This window comes from Anticarsia gemmatalis, chromosome Z (assembly GCF_050436995.1).
Source record: "Anticarsia gemmatalis isolate Benzon Research Colony breed Stoneville strain chromosome Z, ilAntGemm2 primary, whole genome shotgun sequence".
In the NCBI taxonomy this organism is placed as follows: domain Eukaryota; kingdom Metazoa; phylum Arthropoda; class Insecta; order Lepidoptera; family Erebidae; genus Anticarsia; species Anticarsia gemmatalis.
In genome coordinates this window covers 22044168-22064884 of record NC_134776.1, presented here as the reverse complement: position 1 = coordinate 22064884, position 20717 = coordinate 22044168, and the positions used below count along the sequence as shown (strand labels likewise).

Below are 20717 nucleotides of genomic sequence, written 5' to 3'. Positions count from 1 at the left end.
ACGTCATATTAATAAATTGTAAAAACATTCATGGGATTACGATTTATGTGTCTTTAATGGATAAATTGTCTGAAAATGTATAAAGTAGCCCACATTTACAGACAATAAATTTGACTTTGGTAACATTAACACAGCATACAATAAAGTGACAGTAGCGTTACTTTTGATTCAGACGTCACGGTATAGATGGCGCTTTATACAAATCTGCTAGAGCTCGTCTTGATTATTAAGTTGGATGCGAAGAAGATGTGCTACAATATTATTCTCATTGATTTTATGAGCATATTTGTTTGATTGGGCCATCATCTTCTTATATATAAAATTCTCGTGTTGCAATGTTCGTTCCCGTACCTACTCCTCCGAGACGGCTTGACCGATTCTCATGAAATTTTGTGAGCATATTGATATGCTCCTTAATGATAAGGGTTGTCCACCCATTTAAGACAATCTTATTTTTTTTAGTCGCATTAAAAAATACATCTGACAACAACTTTTTATCCTTTTTATTACCAAATCCTTTTTTAATAGCCATTTTAGTAGGTATCATAATCTATATTGTAGTCATAAAAAAAAAAAATTATATAGCTCATCACTTATGTAATCTAAGTATATTTTCAGATGTCATTAGTGGGAGAGCTGTTGTTTTAAATAGCTTTTGACCCTGTAGCTCATTGCTAAGTCATCTTGATTGCCTATCGAGACACTCAGTCGGTTTCTGTATCTTTGTTATGTACTAGCTGACCCGCGCAGCTCCGATCAGGCTTTCTTGTTTTTATTTAATACCGCGAATTTTCAAACTTATTCATCTTTTACACCTTCTCTGGACTTCCACAAATCATTCAAGACCAAAATTAGCCAAATCGGTCCAGCTGTTCTTGAGTTTTAGCGAGACTAACGAACAGCAATTCATTTTTATATAGGTTATTATCTTTATTAGGAAATGGTATATGCAGAAGATTTATGGTTATAAGCAACTGTTAATTCCATCTCGATAGCTTTGTACCCTCATCAAATTATAACAATGAAGAGATTGATAGCTAGAAAACTGTTGATCAACCACGTACGAAGGAAAGAAAAGTTATGTTTCCAAACATCTGATTAAAGAGATTCGTTGGTATAAGTATAGTTTCTGATAAGTAATATTTTTTCTGATGTAGGGAAGTGGTTGTACAAATAAAACGCAGTAGTATGACACATTACACCATTTATTACAAATACCAGACAGATTAGGACAAGGAAGCGTGGCACATACAACTACAATTAAATGGAAATGTTTAAAGTATGCTAACTTATTGTAACGAGTACCGTGAAGTGCTGGGACCGCGCGTTATCACTGTTATCACTGTCCAGTCAGAGATGGAATGTAACGAGGCGATGGACACTTGCTGCAGTTTACAACATGCAGTCGGAACAAAGCGCTTTTATATTAAGACTTTGATTGTGTTCTAGGTTACATGTTTTACCTCCGACGAACATGCCCAATGACTCACCGCCCACTGACTAGTGTCATCGTGCGACAGCACGTTACATACTAACATTTTCAAAATACTTGATACAAATTTGTCAAGAACGTGTTCTACAGTGGGTATTGTTCTATAATATCAGGTCATTCCGGTCCCAGAGCACGGTACACAGACACGAGTGCGAGTGACACCACTGAATATTTCACGGTCAATTTAGTGATCTTCTCAAATGTAACATTTCACTTTGTTCGAGATTTGTTCGCTTCACTGCCTTTGATTGTTCGGTTTGTATTCGAGTTGCAGTGGTATCACTCGAACTTGCTTCTTATAAACTTAGTGCCGTTTGGAATTAATATAAAAATGCAGAGAACGCGGAGTGTCGTCTTGTTACAACTGATCATTGTGCTCCTGGTCTATGCGATGTCGATTGTTATTTCTGAAAGTGTTCGACTTTTACCTTCGTGTGTAGGTCGAGTCGGTCTTAGTAGTATTTATGACTCGCAGTTTCGTGGCTATAGATAGACAGTGCCACGAGAAGGTGTTAACGTCCAGTTGTAACAGGAGACGCGCCGCTAACTTAGAGATAAACTTAACGTACGAATACAAGACACACGCTCAGTATACAACAACCACGGAACACTTGTGTCCTCTAACAACATATCACTTGTACTTGAACCTAACTGTACGACAAGACAACACTGTCACGTCACTGTCGCTGTCACGTCACGTCACGTCACGTCACGACACGACACGACACGACACGTGGCTAGCGACGAATGACACCACACCGCTGTCACATTAATTAATTTGTCATAAAATGTTTAACTTAAAAATAAACATTACAATAATATTAGTAAAATAATGAACGCGTCTTAAACTGTAATAATAACTAATAGTAGGATCGTCATTGTTGTATAACGATGTGTTCGTGAGATTAGGCCTTCCGCAACTAAACACGTAGTAATGTGCCTCACCGAAACGTAGCGAAGTGAAACAATAACACGTTTATATGCTAATAGTGTATTAAACGTTACAAGTCGATACCAACGAGTAATATATTGTGTGCGGCGGTGGCGCCGCGCGACACGCGTGCTCCCAGTGCAGGGACGTGAGCGACGTGGGCGACGTGGGCGACGTGTGCGCGGCTCCACCACCTGCCTCGGAATACTAACAGGCTGACGTGCGAAGTACACGCCGACAATATCGCCACCCACGTGGTGTCGCCACTGCTTCTGTCTCGGCCGAGCACCGCAGCAGTGGGCGGCGACCTCACCGGCGCCACTCCACACTTTGTATAAGCGATATCAATTGAATACTTATTTTATTAAAATTAACATTCCGTTCCTCGCTCGGGAGCGACTGCCGCGGTGGATAACGACCCGAAAACAATTTGCAACATGATAGCGCGCGAAAACTTCCACTTATGTCTGTGTGCATGTGTGTGTGTGCCGTCAGACCGTGCCGCTCATCACGTGGCCAGGCTTGAGAACGCTCCTACTACTGTCTCCAGCGAACATATTCCAATATCATATCATGAATAATATTAAAAGTTCTACAATAAAAGCCTAACACTTAGTAGCGGGAACATCGACGAACTATGTAGTGTGTGTAGTGCGGCGGCGCGCGTGGCGGCCTCTGGCGGCGCAGCGAGCGCGGACCTTGCCCCGATCGTGCTTCAAGCTCTGATTCACTTTTGTTTTATGACGATTTTTTACACATTTTTCGCTCTAATTAACCGAAAAATAACTGTGAGGACAGATGAGTTCACAGATTGAAACAGATTGAGTTAAAGTTATGTAATTACACGGGTCAGTAACAACATAATCCACATTGAGAGGTCACTTTTTGTGAAAAATTAAATTAATTTTTATAACAAAAGGTTATGAGTTCAAACATACCGCCTGAAGGGCTTATTGTAAACGGAAGACTGACCCGGGCCCACTTGGGCAAAATAAAACAGGCTATTCAGCGAAAATCGGGGCAAAAATGCGAGAGGTGCAATACAGTGTTCAGTACCTTCCACTGAGGTAGTTAAAGCACTACGTTGTTGCTGAAGTCTTATACACTATTATGTGTGCACAGTGGAGGGTCCACGAATGTTGCGTCGCTAGAGTGTTGTCACTAGTATGGAGACACAATTGTGATTAGATTTCATTGATGTAAAGCTGTCTACACATTTGATGTGACATGTAAAGTACCGAGTGCGTATCGTGGTGGCGTGAGGTGTCGGTGGCACGAGGGCGGCGCCGCGCGGTGGCGGTCTTCACCCGGCACACGGTACACGACATGTCACGTCACCGGGTAGCAGCAGAGAGGTGCGAGTTGTGGACAGACTAGCGGACGCGCCGTCCTACTGAACACGGAGTATATTGGCACAAGTATCAAGGAGAACGAAATACAGGAACTACGACACTTAGCTAACGAATATATTAATAAGTACACCAGTCGCCTCGACACTACGTGGTGTTGTAATACTTGCTCATGCTTGGTAATACTTGCTCATACTTGGTAATACTCGCGGATACTAATACTGACTAATACTTGACGGTTACGGTTCCAGAATGAGAGATAGTCGAGTGAAGGTGGGCGAGGCGACTTAACATCTACGAATCGATAAAAGTACGATAAAAACTAATTATAAGGAGCAAAACTGTAAATATGTTAAATGTTCAAAACGTTAAGTACATATAACATCGGACGCGCCATCATTGAGAACATAACTGATGCGTTCGGTCGAATGTTCGACAGCTGCTCGTTGTCAAACTGAAGAGACGATACTATATATCACAATGTAATGTAGTGTGTGTTTGTGTGTGTGTGCGGCGGGCGAGGCGAGTCCTCGGTTGGCACATACTAATCATTACTATATAGTACTAAATAGGTATACCACATCGAAAAATACCTTAAATTTTGTCCTAATCGAAGTTAAAATATAAAGAGAACGGGTTCCGAATCTTTGGCCCAAAATGTTAAGGATCACAATTTTGTAAATAGACATATCATAATGTAAATATATATTATTATATATATAATATATAGTATAATAGTGGCAATAAACGAGGGGCGTCAAGAGCGACCGCTCGACCGTCGCGACAATTTGGATATTAATAACTCGCCTAATCTTAAATTAATTTTAACATAATTTCGTTTCAGTACGACATCACAGTAAAACAAGGACAAAGTAACAAGCGTCCGACGATACATAGTTACATACGATACATAACATAATTATAACTAACAGTAAGTACTTACGACTACTACTAACACTATCTCTATCTCTACTGCAACCTACATGTATGTCACTATTATATAACTGCATATGTGTGTGTGTGTTGTGTGTGTGTGTGTGTGAGTGTGTGTGTGTGTGTGTGTGTGTGTGGGTGCGCGTGCGCGGCGCGACCGTGTCGGTGTGTGCGTGTCACTGTAGGGCGGGAGGACACTGGAGCGATATATCTACGCCGAGTGGCGAACACGAACAGCAAAATACATTGATTATCTACTATAAACGTTATGTGCGATTATTTCTGCGATTAAGTGAATTACTAGATTATTTAAATATGTATTAAAAGTGAGTAAAACTTGATATATTGATATGTTTTAATAAATGACCTCCAGTGACCCTCGTTCAAATAAATAACCCGAGACGACTTAGAAACCACAGCGACGCGCGACCGACGATCATAACTAACTTGAGACCGAATTCGCACTTAGAAATTTTGACGTTATGATCGTATCAGTTAACAAACTATCATGACTCATGGTCAGTCATGGTCACGATGAGCCAAACATACAATTTCCTCTTGTGGCCGAATGTCACCGTTTCAGAATTGAGTCGTGAGCAGTGTTGATTCTAAGCCGGGTCGGTGCGCACATACTGTCACATTAACTGGCCATACATATATTACATTATGTAGTAGGAATTGCAAACTGTTATAAGTATTTAACTTAACATAGTATATTGAATAGTACATAAAGCTTGGACCCGGGGTTTGGTCGGAGTTCATCAGAGGGGGCTCGATCGGGCGGTAAAGAGGGGAGGGGGGGAGGAGACGCTCGTCACTTGCAGACAGATAGTACGGGGAAAACGCAGCGACGAGAATTATATGAGGCAACATAATTATGTTGTTATTCAAGTGCGTATAGACATACTGCAACTTTAGATGTTCGTGTTTGGACTGCAAGCCACAAACCGCCGACTGCTCGCTCGAAACACAGCGCGTGAACTGCACACTCCTGCAGTCGGCAGTCACGTTACAGCTGACTCAACAGCTACTGCACTGCCCAGCAGTCACTCGCCGCCAACTATCTATTGCAAGCGACAACACGATGCGCTGCCAAAATATAACGTTGTCGTGCATATAGTAGGTATATAATGTTACAATAATCACTATGAATGCGTTATATACACGCGGCACACTATCGCACAGCGCGGTCTATCCACAGAAGCCTTGTCCATTGCCCACTCCGTACGCAACCATTACCGAAACGTTCCAATGAGCCAGCGATGAATGCAAATATCAGAGCCTTCGTCTTCGATAGTGTGTGTACAGATAATACGTAGTGCTACACAGTTCTATATCTATGTGTCGGTTATAATATTGAATATTGTTCGTATACGTATATATGACTTAATTATTTGGCTACTATATTTGGTTGATGCGATTATTTACCCGTAATACACGGTGACGTCACGCGACACCCTCGCGACCCAACACGCCTCTGTGGCATGTCCTTCACACAGACGACACGAGTGATGAGACCATCAGCCGAGCGACCACGTGTCGAAGGACAAACATGTGACAAACACAGCGCAGAAGCACTGATACGAGAGAGAGGCGTGTCTGCGCACGCTGCTGCCGAGTGCTGCCCTCACATGTCTGGCGGGTAGCACACAGCGGGCGAGCAGCGCGCGGTGGCGTCGCGCGGGTGACGCGGGCCGCGCCGCTCGTGAAGCTGCCACTAAGGATACCTGACGTTACATGCGTGTTTGTTCTAACAGCGACACTCCTGTGACAGGATAATATCATAACTACGTAGACACGGTACATACTAAGTAATAATTATAATCTTTAATAATAATATAGTCAGTTCCTATCTAACGATGAGATTGTTAATCCGGCTGGCGGGCGGCGGGGCTGCGTGCGCGCCTCCTGCAAGGTTTCACCCGGCGAGGTACACTTAGAGCGCTCACCTCGCGGCGCGCGCCCCGCCGACGCGCTCTCACTCTTACTTCACTACGATTATATATGAGTTACTATAAGCTCGTTTAATCATTACGATACATTGTATTCGGCAAAACAGCGGGAGGGGAGGTGCACGGGAGATCCGATCACAAGCAGAGCATCTATGACGTTGACTTAATGATAGTGAACGCCGCCCGCGCGTACTCCCAGCATATATATGTACGTGTCTCCCCCGCGGAGAATGTGAGCCCAGAGCGTCTCCCAGTCACCACGACAGCTGGCACAGCGCTCGCACAGAGCGCGTCACGAGGAACACTCCTCCAACATGACATGTGTGGAGTGAGTGTGTCCGGGGCGGGTGGTGGTGTGGGGGACGTGTGCGGGACGGGGAGACGCCTGGACGAGTGAGTGGACGAGAGCAGGGGGCGGCGGCTACACGACGTTTATAGTCATTGTACAGCAAACATCGGTTACAATTATTACAATATTAAAAACGGTTATACATTGATATTATTATGAAACACGGAATATACGGAGCTATTGTAAATATTGAATATAATGAATATTAAGTGAATAAAAGCCTTCAGGTTAGTGTACCGGTCCAAGTCTCTCGGCGAACCAGCAGCACATGGTCCTCCCTCGCCGACGTGTGTACACAACCGCGAACCTTAACTACAAGTGTCATTGTCACTGGCGGGGCGCGCGGCGGGCGGACCGCGGCGCCCCGCGCGCTGCGGCCGAGGCGCTGCTCGAGGCGCGGCTCGAGGCGCGGGCTGCTCCGGCTGGGTAATCTTCGGGGTAGTCGTATGTCCGGGTGTCAGGTGTCAGTTCGGTGGTGTGGTCAGGATCGGTGGGGGGCGGCGCAGAGCGCGCGCGTGGTTTCTTGGGTGTGAGGGTCAGTCCGGGTAGTCGTCATAGTCGGGGCGCGCCACCTCGATGCACACTGAGCACACTCGCGGCGCGCGCTGCCACAGCCGCCACGCACATCGTCGTAAAGAATGCTCTCACATTACAACGCCACTCGAACACATCGGAAACCTTGGTGACATAATAGATGGCTGGACGTGCGAGCAGTTCACTGACGATATGGAATTACATAGTAGGTATAGATATAATATAATTTGCGAAAATAACAATGTCTCGCACAGGATACAATAATGTCATCAGACCGTCAGTGAACTCTCTATCCAGATGTAAGGTCTCACGGTGCGAAGTGTGGAGGTGCAACATGACAGCACTCAGACGATCGATGTTAGTTAGGTGTTAAGTGTGTGTCGGTGGGTGCGCACGGAACGAGTGGTGCTCAGTTCACATCGAGCAGGCGATGGACGTGTACGTTTGCGTCGACGCCACCCACGCAGTGTGCACTGTGTCCTACTATGTACAAGCAAGCGCAAATGACCCACAGTTAGTTGTGATCTATACATATAAAATGATTACAAAAATATACAGCTAAGTGTGAGTCCCGCGCGGTGAGACACAGCGTCTAGTGGTGGCGCACGCGCGGTCACGTCGGTCAGTCCGGGGCGTCGCGTCAGGGTGGTAGTCGTAGAGAGTGAGCGTTTAGTTGGTGGCCTCGTCGGAGGAGCCGGCGGCGTCGAGCACGCCGTGCATGGGGTTCTCGATGACGTTGACCACGTTGTTGTTGAGCCGAGTGTGGCGGCGCCGGAACAGGAAGTCGGCGAGGCTGTTGGCGCGGCGCGGGGCCCCGTCCAGCAGCGACTCGATCTCGCCGCTGCTGCGCGACGACACGACGCCGCCGCCCTTCACGTCGCCGAGCGAGAAGTTCTTCTTGTCGGCCGTGGTGACGTTGTCGAACTCGGTGGAGTAGGCGCGCGAGTTGAGCAGCGAGTACAGCGTCGGCATGCCGGTCTGGTCGGCGAGCGACATGGGCCGCTCCAGCCGCTTGATGACGCGCTGCCGCACCGCCTGCAGCACGCTCTCGCGGGACGCGCTCGCCGAGCCCAGCTGGCCGTTCATCTCGCCGTTCTTATTCTCTGAATTTGATAATGGAACACGTTAGTACTAAATAGTACGCCTAATCTATTAATAAAGTTATTACGGTGATATATGTAAAGAGGTGATGACGACGGTAACGTTGCCAGTGTGAATATTACCGCTAGGAATGGAGGCCCGGGGCGAAGGGCCGGGCTCCTCGTCGGTGTGGCCCTCCGAGAGGGTCTCCAGGGGGCGTACGGGGCGGCTGCTGCAGCCGGCGGTCTCGTCGATCATCATGCAGCCCTCACCCGACGTCGACGGTTGCGGGTTCTGGAACACCAAACGAGATATTCACATAACTGATATTCAACATTATGAGTCACAGACGCAGGCTTGTTATTCCAAATGATTACTAGATTAATCAATCTTTACACGACGTACGTCATTCAATAGTAAAGCCTTTATTACTGTCCAATATTTAAAGACGTAGATGACGATCATCTTGCTCTATGCTGAAAATTAAAGTATATGTGAACGAATACGTATGTTAGACTCACGTTGTAGATGTCGCGGCCGTCGTCACCGTTCAGGTTGTTCATGTTGTTGTCGCCGACGCCCTCCAGGAAGAAGGTGACCATGTTGCCCTTGCCCTTGACGTCGATGGTGCCGCGGCAGCGCAGCCGGTAGCCGCGCGTCGACAGGATGTCGTACACCTCCTGCGTCACCTGAACAACCAGCGCGCGTCATACAGCGTGCCGCGCGACACCGAGCGACACCGAGCGACACTACACGCAACTACTACTCCTTCAATATATCAACAGGCATTATCATGTTCATTTTTAGCTGATAACAGCCAAAATGTGAACTTATCATCTAAGAGTTAGAGCCTGTATTCAACGTGTCCTATCACAATCGTGATTCGCCAGCAGACTATCATTAATCAAACACACAAGCCCCTACGTTATTGTGGTACCACAATCGCTCAGCTGAACAATACTAATTATTGCACGAGCGACCGTCGGATTAATCATATCGCTTGCGACAGCATTCAGTTCAGGGATCACACTAAACGTATCACGTTCATAATGTATGTTATGTAACAAGTGAAGGTCTGTAGGGAGTTAATGTGTGCAGACCTGTATGTGGTCGAGCAGGCCGGTGGAGTCCATGCGCGAGGCGACGTTCACGGCGTTGCCCCAGATGTCGTACTGCGGCTTACGCGCGCCGATGACGCCGGCGACCACGGGGCCGATGTTGATGCCTGCGCAACAGTACAGAGCTCGTACCTCACTCGTGTGACACACGCCATACAATACGAACAGTTCGCAGGAGCGCGCGGAGCACGCGGCGCGGGATAGTTCGCGACAGCGCGCGGTGCTCGCGGTACTCACCGATGCGGATGCGGAAGCTGTTGAACGAGTGCTCGTTCACGTACTGCAGCTGCTCGCGGAGACGCAGCGCGTAGTCCGCCATCGCGGTCACGTGGCGGAAGCCGCGGAGGTCGCGGGTCGCCGCTGTCAGTCCTGCAACGACAACCGAGAGAAAGTCAGAAGCTGTCGAGGGTCGAAATAGTCGTTAGTTAATAGTGTGTCGGCGTGTACAGACCGGAAGCAGCCATGTAAGTGGCGCCGGTGCTCTTGATCTTCTCGATGTAGCGGAACTGCTCCTCGGCGAGGATCTCGTCGAAGTCGGCGATGATCTCGTTGAGGAGGCGCAGGCACTCCACGCCCTCGTTGTTGCCCTCCAGCTCCACGTAGAACTCGGAGAAGTTGGGGATGGACGCGAACATCACGCACACTGACTCGCACTGCTCGTGGTACAGCTCCTGACAAACAAACATAACATAGGATTATATTTCATCTGTAGCGGATTATTTGAGTGTAACTTCTGCAACGAATTCTTGTTATCCTAGGTATCAACGAACCCGTGGCATAAAACCAGGACTTTCGTGATTACTGACTAAGTGTAATTGACAAAAATAGAGGTATTCTGCGACTATTTTCATTAATTGATACGTACTGGCTATAAAACTTCACTGACATCATCAGTTCCTGCAGTGTTAATGTATGATCAAGTAGCACTTTGCGTGTGTGTGTGCGTGTGCGTGTGTGTGTGTGTACGTACATCGATGTTCTTGTCGCTGTTGAGGAAGTGCTGCGCCACGTGCTCGGGCAGGATGTTGGCCAGCAGCTTGCGGTTGTACGCCTCCAGGTGCTCCATGTCCTCCTTCTCGTCTGCGCCACACAAACATAATATATTATTATCACCTAGTTTATTACATTACTCTTGTAAATAAGAACTTTTATCAAAAACAAGAGACATTTTTTTTAAAACGAGATTATTTTTAACATGGTAATTGGTACCAATCACCTAAGATACCAATACATACATAAAACACGCCTTCTCCCCATAGGGATAGGCAGAGGACACCACTTGGTACGATCCTTACAAACATTCGTTTTCAAGTTCTCACATCGTTTTTAATCGTTCCTCAGTGTTATTTTTACATAAAGTCTCTGTAATTACTCTAAAGAGACAATTAATATGTGTGTATTCCACGTACCGTTAGCCTGTAGTTTCCAGATGAAGTCCAGTCGGTAGGTGCTCTCGGTCTGCTGCGAGTGCAGCAGCAGCGCGACGGTGGCGCCGACAGCAATCACGATGTTAGTCCATTGCTGATTCCAGTCCAAGCCGCACTTGTTCCTGGCGAACAATACCACCGATGTATTAGGTGACACTTGATAATTACGTACAAGATGATTATCAAGAAAGATAGGCACTACATTATAGTAATATGTCTCCGAAATACTTTTTTGCTATCGTTGAATCTGAAATTGCTTCTTTCGATTATCATCTTTGTAATTTGTTCGAGTAAACGTTTAGATTTATCTGAACACGTTAATGTTAGGATGATAATATCTTTAGCGGCGCTATTACTCAAAATGGTCATCGACGTGCTGAGCGTCACAAAAAGTAAACCACTTTATTCATAAAAAACTTGTAAACTTAGTGATTAGTATTTGTCACTCCTTAGAGAAATTAAAGAGAGAAAACATGAGAAAACATGAGAATACCCTTAAAGTGCTTATATGTATACAGAAGTAAATCTTTCTTGCTGTGACTTTATTTATAGGACAGGTTGTTAGACTCCTATCTACAACCTGTGAAACTAGTCTTTTAAACATTAGTCCCCATTTAGTGTCCATTACGGCGACTATATGCTTCAAACAAATGTTTTGTCGTTGCAAACCTTCAGTGTAAACTGCATAAGTGTGGTAGTACTAACTTGTAGTCCTCGGAGGAGTCGGTGTTGTAGAGATGGCTCTGCATGGAGACGGCGATGTAGGCGGCGCACGTGGCGCTCAGCAGCACCAGCTTCACCATGGTGATGAGGATCTGGTGCGCCGCGCACAGGAACATCGCCATCAGCGTCAGTTGCAGGTAGTGCTGGCAACGACACACCACGTTGTACTTACAAGTTAAGTAAGTTTCTATAACTATTACAGAATTGAGAACGTAAATTTTATTTTTACAACTCCCGCCCGAAGAATTCGATCTTCTGTCGCGGGGACTTTTACAAATATGCGGACATAAAGTACCTACAACCAGACCCGAAACAACATATTGTAGATCGTACATAGTTAATTTTTACATGTGGGAATCGAACAAAAGATTTCAAGCACTGGTAGTGGTTTGGCCTTCAATAAGAACGGATTCAAGGAAGAAATATAAACTTTGAATCGTTTAGTTTTGCAGTTGTGTTGTAATAATAAAGTGCTGGTTGTAATAGTAAAGTGGTTACCTCGTTCATATCGTAGGGACAGTAGCCGCTGGGGTTGCCGCGGGTCATCGCCTCAGGGTGCTTCGCCACTTCGATCACTCCCTGAATCTGTACACACAAACATTTATTTATATATTATGGTTATATTATGACCAACGTTTATTTTTGTTATATTATATTATGCTTTCCTATACTATTTCAGGATATGAAAGTTGTTAACTCTAATCTGGATATAACAGGCAAACAGTTTTCATATTTCGTGGCGTTACTAACAAATTCGAACTTAAAGCTACTATGTACTGTTAAAAATTGCATTTTTGTATATTTCGGATTCCAAACTCCAGAATGGAACCTAGTCATAATGAGTCCTAACTTTGTATCGTTCTATAATTTTATTGAGAGCTAGTAAACTGTTCCTTCTCATTTCCTCAGTCACAAGTAGGTGTTTAAGAGTACACGGCGTGGCACGTACCATGACGACCTGGATCTGCATGACGAAGGCGCTGACCACCAGGAACGAGGTGAGCTGCGCCAGCTTGCGGTTGTAGTGCAGCTTCACAGAGATGCGCTTCAGACGGCTGTTGGTGTGCTGCACAACACAAGCACATGGGTAATGTTAGTCAAACTTGAACACCGAGTAGTTAAATAAAAAGTTTGACTTTAGATTTTCCAAAAATTTTACTTCTCACATTTGTTTGACCCATTAATGGCAAGTCCAAATTGTTTATGACATTGCAAATACAATTAGGTACCGAATTCAGGTTACACTATTTTCACTTTAGTAGAAGTAAGACATGGCACTTTTCGTAGGAATTCTACGCTTCTTGATCGGTAGACGTATATTGCCATGAGACAGTTTTGAAGAGATGATTGTTTGAAGTAAATTACCTTGAAATCCATGCAGAGAACCAGGTACGTTAGAGAGGAGATGATCAGTCCACTGAAGATAATAGCCGCGATGCCGACCGGAGATCTGTGAACAGAGCATCACACATTGTATATTATACACATCACACACTGCCACGTGACGGACTAGATTACGCTCCTTGTAATCTACGTCTAACAAACTAATCTTTACTAATACTATAAATGCGAAAATAGCTCTGTCTGTCTGACCGTCTCTTAATTACGATTTTTAGTTTGAGACCCAAGAAAGGACATAGGATAGTTAGTATAAAATACCACGGAAATGGGAAATATACCGGTAATAAGTCAAATAACTACATTCGACGCGGACGGAGTCGCGAGCAAGACCTAGTCTTTTACAAGCAGATAAACATTTATTAGAACCGATGTCTAAAGGAAAAAAAGGATTTCCTTTTCTGGCGCGATTACTTGAGGTATTTCCAACCTGTTACATTTACGGGTAACGTTAATCTAAAATAAATTGTGGCGTTCACATAAATGTTGTTTATTCATGAATAATAAGGGGTTTTGGGGCGCGCTCCCGGCCCTGGCCCGGCCCGTCTTGGCCCGGCCCTGGCTCGGACCCGGCTCGGACCCGATCACTGATCGGAGCGGAATTACCGCAACACTTTATTGAGGAACGCCATCGCCTCCCATACCTGTCTGTCATTGTGACTTTTGTTTGAAGCGGAGGGGCTTTGCGTTGTAATTTATCTTCAGTTTTCGTTATTGGGACAAAAACGTATACTTATTCATATGGAAACAGATGCTTTTGGTGTTTTACCAACAAAATTTAATTGCATTGTCGGATTTTTTAAAGAGAGGTGATACTAATCAACTCTCTTATCTTTGATTGTTTTAAGTTAATAGTATAACTAATGTGTAGCGACACTGCTGACGCTACATTGTGTAGTCAGGCGCACGTCTGCGATAGTCCGACGCGGCAGTCGTCTCCGCGCACTCATTTAGTTAGGACATATATTTAGTTATTAATATGTAGTAGTTTATTGTAATAGTCTGGTACCAGAAAATATACATATCATGTATTTAATGAAGTACGTTATTTATCGCCACCACCCCGAAGCACAAACCTCCACATAATGTATTAAAACTAATCAGTATAGATTTGTGTTATAGTGCTGTACTTACAGCTTGAACGCCAGGAGTTGCACGATGACGCCGGCGACGTACACGGCGATGGAGCACAGGAAGTACACCTTCAGCATGCGATCACGCTCCATGGTGTACTGGGAACAATACAAACATAATAGTAATACATATGAATTGACTACAAACATGGGAGGTGATGGACACTAAAAATGAGCTCTTTTATACAACATGGTCCGGCTAAACCAGAGACAACGATAGTGGGTTGCACAAATATTTGTTTAGCACGGAAATCAAACTCGCGACCTCATATCGCAATGGTTCGTGTGGCGACTACTTCAAGCACTGCACCCCGGATACCGTCAATTTTGTCACTTGGAGAACACGGAGGGCGTAACAATTTGTTTCTTGGTAAGATCTAGACTTCTATTCAAGCATTGGCGTAACGTTTACTATCTGGACAGGGGATAATCGTCAATACAAAATCATTCTGTAGCCTGTAGCCGTACGCAGTATGTTCGTCAGTTCTCTTCAGCTAATAAATCAGGCGCGTGGTGCGAGGACGGAGGGACGGCCTGCCCTCCACGAACGCACCTCATTTGTTTCTATTTGCCTCACGTTAACTATAAATTGTAACGTAACGCTCCCACTTAAGTCCAGCTTGAGATGAATAAACATCAAATGGTAAACATAGCAGCTTTTATTCCACTGAAAATACTGTATGAAATTTGTATGCAATTCATAGTTAAGTTTATCATAATTATGTATTTATCATTTTCCTTCAGAAATATTCCACCGACGTTGTATGAGTAATCACGAAAACCATCATAATATTGGCTAACTAAGGAATTGAAGTGTTACAATTTGATAGAAAAACCAGACAAATGGAAAACGTATCTTTACTTTTGCCAGTTATCACCACTATGAGGGCTTATTACTATGGCACTTTTTAAAGTTCAAAATTGAACCTATAAGTAACCTATAAGAACATATAAGATGCAGTAAGGTTAATCGAAGTTAACGCTGTAGTTGCATAGACAATGTGCACATGACAGCGTGTCAAATAACACCCGCTATCTCCGTGGTCAGTATGCGGGCAGGTACTCGTCTGCACCCACCACACGCCGCACGCAGTACACAATGAGACGTGAGGCAAACACCGCGAGCGTGCGCTGAATGTTCCCGCATCGCCACCGATCTGCTTCGACCATCACTTACAGAACAATACGCATCACTACAGCTTACATATATGACAGAGATGTTCACGTCATAGCCGTATCCATATTATATATACTTAAACGCTTTTGAACAAATAAACTACCCTTAATATACCTACCCTAGAAACCGGGCATTAGTCTCGTCTACAAACAAACGAGAAGCCAAGCATTATTAGTCATGACCAGGTAATAAACTAACTAGCCGTTAAATAAGTCGCTCTAAAAGCACGAAAGTCACGTTAAAGCTCCTTAATTTCGTGTAATTCTAAAACAGTTCACTATTTGCATAACCTAGTGTATATTTTCAACAAACAAACCGTGTTATTTCAGCGCAAAAGGTTGATAATAGCAAGTCGGTTCTTATCAAGTTACGAGGCTAGTATCGCATTAACCCGGCTAAAGGCGGTCGTACGGCGCGCCGGCTGTTCACCAATAAGCGCGAAATAATGTAGTAGTTAAACAAAGCAGGCGACGTCTTAGCCGACGCAAATAAAACAGGGTAATTGTCTGCGTCGTCGCCGGTCGTCGCGGGCAAATAGCGCGGAGTACCGGTGCCGAGACGACAGACGTGCCCGTGTAAAAGCTTCTTGAGACAGACATTTGGGAACATCAATGGGAAGACAGTTATGATTCAAAGATAACACTGGCTTTATTTTTCCTTTTTTAAATCAATGGTGTATATTCGGATTTTTTATTCTTAAGAAGATTAATTTTAAATGATATCATGTAAGTCAATAATTAGCGTACAACCACCAATCTTTTAGAATAAAAAGATGTTAAATTAAATAGACTAAACTTATCAGTCTAAACTTGTCGGGTGCAATAATTCATCATTCTCATATATAAAAACGCCAATCTTGGCAAGTCCTTCACCAGCGGCGTGAGTTATCAGCGCGTACAAGTTACGTGCACGCGAGAGGTTTAGAAGTTGCCGTGAAAAACCAATTTACTTGAGACTTAGTTAGATGGAGTTTCGTAACGGCGTCATCTTCGCACGTCATTTTATTCTGACGGCGGCGTGACGGACGGCACCTTGACGATATCATGCCGTGAAAATGACGCTTGTTTACTGCACCGTGTTCTCATAGAACAATTTTTGATGAAAAATGTGATAAAAGTTTTCCCGGCGTTGTTCCTTATCTTGTTTTTGTAACAAGGTGTTTGTAAGTGTAGACTTTTGATTAAAGCGCGTGAATAAAGATAACTGATCAGGTAGACTGTATTCTCCTCGAAAGACTGAATCTCTCGCAAAACTGTATACTATGAAAACTCATAACAAAAGTAAACAAGACTGTTTATAATTTGATTACGATACTTATTCAGTGAGAGCCAATTTTTTAGTATCTCTTGCAGAACTAAATGAGATTGGGGTTTTAAAGAAAAGACTACCACCGCATCTCAGCAGTATCTCATTAAGAGATAAATAACATTTTCGATGTTTACCAGTGCTAAGCTAATTCTTTTACTAATAACTTGGTCATAATATATCGTAGTATACGTCTAATACATTTTGAATGTAAAAGCTATAAGCAAACACGATGATCGCAATTAGCTCTCAGTATCTGGTGAATATAGACCCTCGCGTTTCAACACTCTTTAGTCCACGAGTTGTGTGTCGAGTGTGTGTGTCAATACAATTACTTAGATGTGTGCAGTTGTGTGCGTGAGTGGGGCTTGTGCGGCGGATAAGTTGACGGGTGTTTGCTGACAGTTGGCTGCTAGATGTACTGTTTACTTCGAAGTCAATAGGGTACAGGGACCAAGATCTTAGGAGATTTAATGCTACTTTGTACTCTAAGGTTTTACAAGACGTTAATTATAATGTATGATGTTTTTTGTATGTATTGAAAGTGGCCACCGCGATTCAGGCTTCCTTCCATCTGATTTTGAAGGAATGCAAAGTCTTCTGCATCTGACTAACGTGGCGTACTCATGGTTCAACCCCTCTCTCATTCCGGGAGGAAACCGACTTGTTCAACAGTGCTACAGACATATAACCTTATTTTTTTAAGAAACTCATATCAATAAAATATATATTTCGTACGTAGCCATAAACAGTAGACAATCCTCACTAGAACATTGAGGGAACCAACTGTCCGGGAGGAAGGAAGTCCTTGTTAATGGGACGAGTGCAGTGGGACGACGACGGGGCATCTGCGGAAGCCTCGTCATTCGCCCGGTGCCGACTGTGTAGTGGACAATGACATGTAAGGCTGTTTGCACACTACACGTCTGATGATCAATTGAAATTATAACACTGTCACTATCTTATTGAAAACCAGTAAATACTCAATATTAGAAATTAGGTATGCCAAAATGCGGTTCTTATGAAGATAATTTTTATTTTTAGTTATTCATGGAGTTAATTTTTAAGTAGCAGTAGACTTGAATATATACAAATCGGGAAATATAATGAAAACTCAGAACAGTTATTTGTGGACCAAAAAGCATTATACTCTGTTGCAGTTACTTAATTCTGCTCACATCACAGTTGTCAATCACAACAAACCAAGCAATAACACACTAGGATTAATAAGTGAGTACATCTTTATGCAATGTGACAGATACAGTGGAGTCATGCATCAATAATTCGCTGCAGTCAATTAGTGAGGAGTGGTGTGGTCGCAGACTGAACACGGAACAACACGGCGCAGAGGGACGCACTCACTACGTCACCGATACGATCGTACTGTTGCGTTTTATCATTCTAGGTGATACAACTACTATTCTATCGTGAGGTCAGGGGATAAGCAAGTGATGACGCAACGTTCATAGTGATTCAAATACGGCACTACGCTATAATAGTGTGTTGAGGTCGTGACCAAAGACCAAAAATTAAACTAATTAAAAATATTATTGAAGCAGCAGGCATGAGACCTGCAACCATAGGTGTGAACCTCGACGCGAATGCATTTCTGACAAGCCCTCAGAAAAGAAGTGAACAGAAAAGCTACTACCATGGCAGCCACAACAATAAATCAAGTAGGGATTTTCCAGTCACCACATTATTGAATGATTCGATTGTGCCCAACAGTGAGTGACGGTAATGAATGTCGGTCGTACAGTGCATTAACCCGTCGCTCCACGATAATGTGATGAGCAGACAATTACTGCACAATGGGACACAGTGTGCATGTGTGTGTGTGTGTGTGCAAACTGACATTAACGTCGGTGGACAGAATTGCACTTAAATGTTGAATGGCACCACACTACACACACTCACCACGAAGAGTACATGGATAATCGGATACTAACATAACAGAAGCGAGAAATGGCAATACGGTACTTCTACTGTTAAATGTTTCATTTGCATTTACTTCTTATTGAGTTATAGTTATCAATGTAAATTCGCCAGGATTCCTAATAATTACACTTAGGACTACCAGGAATGGTCGAAGGAATTTATGTTGAAGAGGTCACAAGCATAACCATAGAATAAAAAATACAATATATTCATATACTATGGTAGTTATCTGCTTCTATACGCCACACTATCGAGTTTATAACCTAACACTCACGTCAAATTCTAACTTGTAATTGAATACGTGTGCAATCTATCAAAACAAACGACCGCTCTCTTCATCAAACACCAACGAATTGAGTGTGAAAGAGTGGACCTACTAAAAACTAGATCGAATTTCTATATTGATGTTAGATATTGAATGTTTGACACTATTGGGAATATATTGTTTCGTAACAAGTACAGTACTACCACTGAAGTAGGCTTATTGCAGTTGAAGCTACTCTGAGCTTTATCATTATTACCTATATCAGCAGCCGTATTCGATGCTTCCTACTTCGACCTAGCTGAACATGTCCCAAATGTTGAAACATGTACAGCTGGACTAGAATATATATTGTTTTTAGCATAATAATATGTTATGAATCATAGCTGCCGTGAAATTTGCAGTACTCCTACCCTGCGGATCTGTATGACAAAATGGGTAAAATAAATGACCCTTATGGCAATAACACGCGTGACGCGATTTTATTGACAACTGTCTAAATACTAATAAAGTAAAGTTTTATATTGTTTAAGTAATTGTTATTCTACAGTATCATCACTGTAGAAGGATAAACCTAGCATTAGGGTTAAACCTTTAGCCAAGGTTTAGTTTTATTACAACAGTAATAGATGGTGTAGTATCGTGTGCGGTAACGCAGCGCTCGCGTGGCGCTTGCAAATACGAGTACACGCTAATGTCTGGAGGTAGATGTTCTATGAAATATGTTATGTAATATTCTTTCAGAAGAATTATTTTAACAGTGCCTGAAGGTAAAAGTATTTTGTGTGCAAGTCTTAATTAGGCAAATTTTATATTGCCAAGATCTCGAACAGAATTATTATTATGTTATGATCTCTTGGCCGACATTACGCTAAGGAAGTATCTTTAGCTAAAGCTAGGTAAGCGTGCCGGCGCGTAAGCGTACCATTTGCAAATACAAAACGTATGTAATCTATTCCATCATTAAGATAGTGTTATATCAATGTATGAGAAAGTCATCATACTCCAAGATCTCTGTCTACCCTCGCAATAACAAGATGTACGTAATACGGTAAATATCTTTGTCAGTAGCGTACTTATACTGTTTCAATCCGGCCGCGACACCTCCCTCCCGGGAGATGTAACAGCAAACGAATTTGAATACAGCGAGTGAAAACGTTGTGCTAACTTCTAACAACTTCATATTTATGGAAATTGTAACAAGTTTCTAACTACGTTTAACTATTACGTTAATTTATTAAATCGGGAAAATATTATAAGTTATTAGGTTACTAAATATTTTCAGCGAATACCGATAAAATTTACAGATCGCTATATTCTGATGCCTAAACCGACGAGATAGACCTATTGGGCACATGTATTTATATAAAAATCTTATCTTTACTATGCTTCAAACTATGAGTCGAAATTAAAAAAATGCAACAAAAGAACAACCGAGCTTTGTTTGCCACAATCATTCGTATACACTTCCCCAGAATATAAACCTGAAAATAAACGCGTACGAACACGAACCGAAATGACTTGTGTTTGTTCTAGAATCTCCACTAACTTTACACTCTGAAAATTTTAGGGAACAGTAGCCGGCGTGGGATATTGCTAAAACTAGAGCAGTGCAT

General features: G+C 43.4%; 1 protein-coding gene across 5 annotated transcripts in view; it reads right to left on the bottom strand.

Annotated features, from left to right (window-relative positions):
- Positions 1 to 1187: 1187 nt before the first annotated feature.
- Positions 1188 to 20717, bottom strand: part of LOC142986077 (adenylate cyclase type 6) — a 303314-nt gene continuing 283784 nt past the window's right edge. For all 5 annotated transcript variants that reach the window (XM_076134270.1, XM_076134271.1, XM_076134272.1 and 2 more), the window contains 13 exons: positions 14421 to 14518; positions 13254 to 13338; positions 12838 to 12954; positions 12387 to 12473; positions 11871 to 12031; positions 11148 to 11287; positions 10709 to 10818; positions 10190 to 10409; positions 9976 to 10107; positions 9721 to 9845; positions 9142 to 9309; positions 8764 to 8914; positions 1188 to 8643 (listed from right to left, as the gene is read on the bottom strand). In XM_076134270.1, the coding sequence (XP_075990385.1) occupies positions 8210 to 8643; positions 8764 to 8914; positions 9142 to 9309; positions 9721 to 9845; positions 9976 to 10107; positions 10190 to 10409; positions 10709 to 10818; positions 11148 to 11287; positions 11871 to 12031; positions 12387 to 12473; positions 12838 to 12954; positions 13254 to 13338; positions 14421 to 14518 (2028 nt within the window). In that variant the 3' untranslated portion in view covers positions 1188 to 8209. The remainder of the gene's footprint in view (positions 8644 to 8763; positions 8915 to 9141; positions 9310 to 9720; positions 9846 to 9975; positions 10108 to 10189; positions 10410 to 10708; positions 10819 to 11147; positions 11288 to 11870; positions 12032 to 12386; positions 12474 to 12837; positions 12955 to 13253; positions 13339 to 14420; positions 14519 to 20717) is intronic.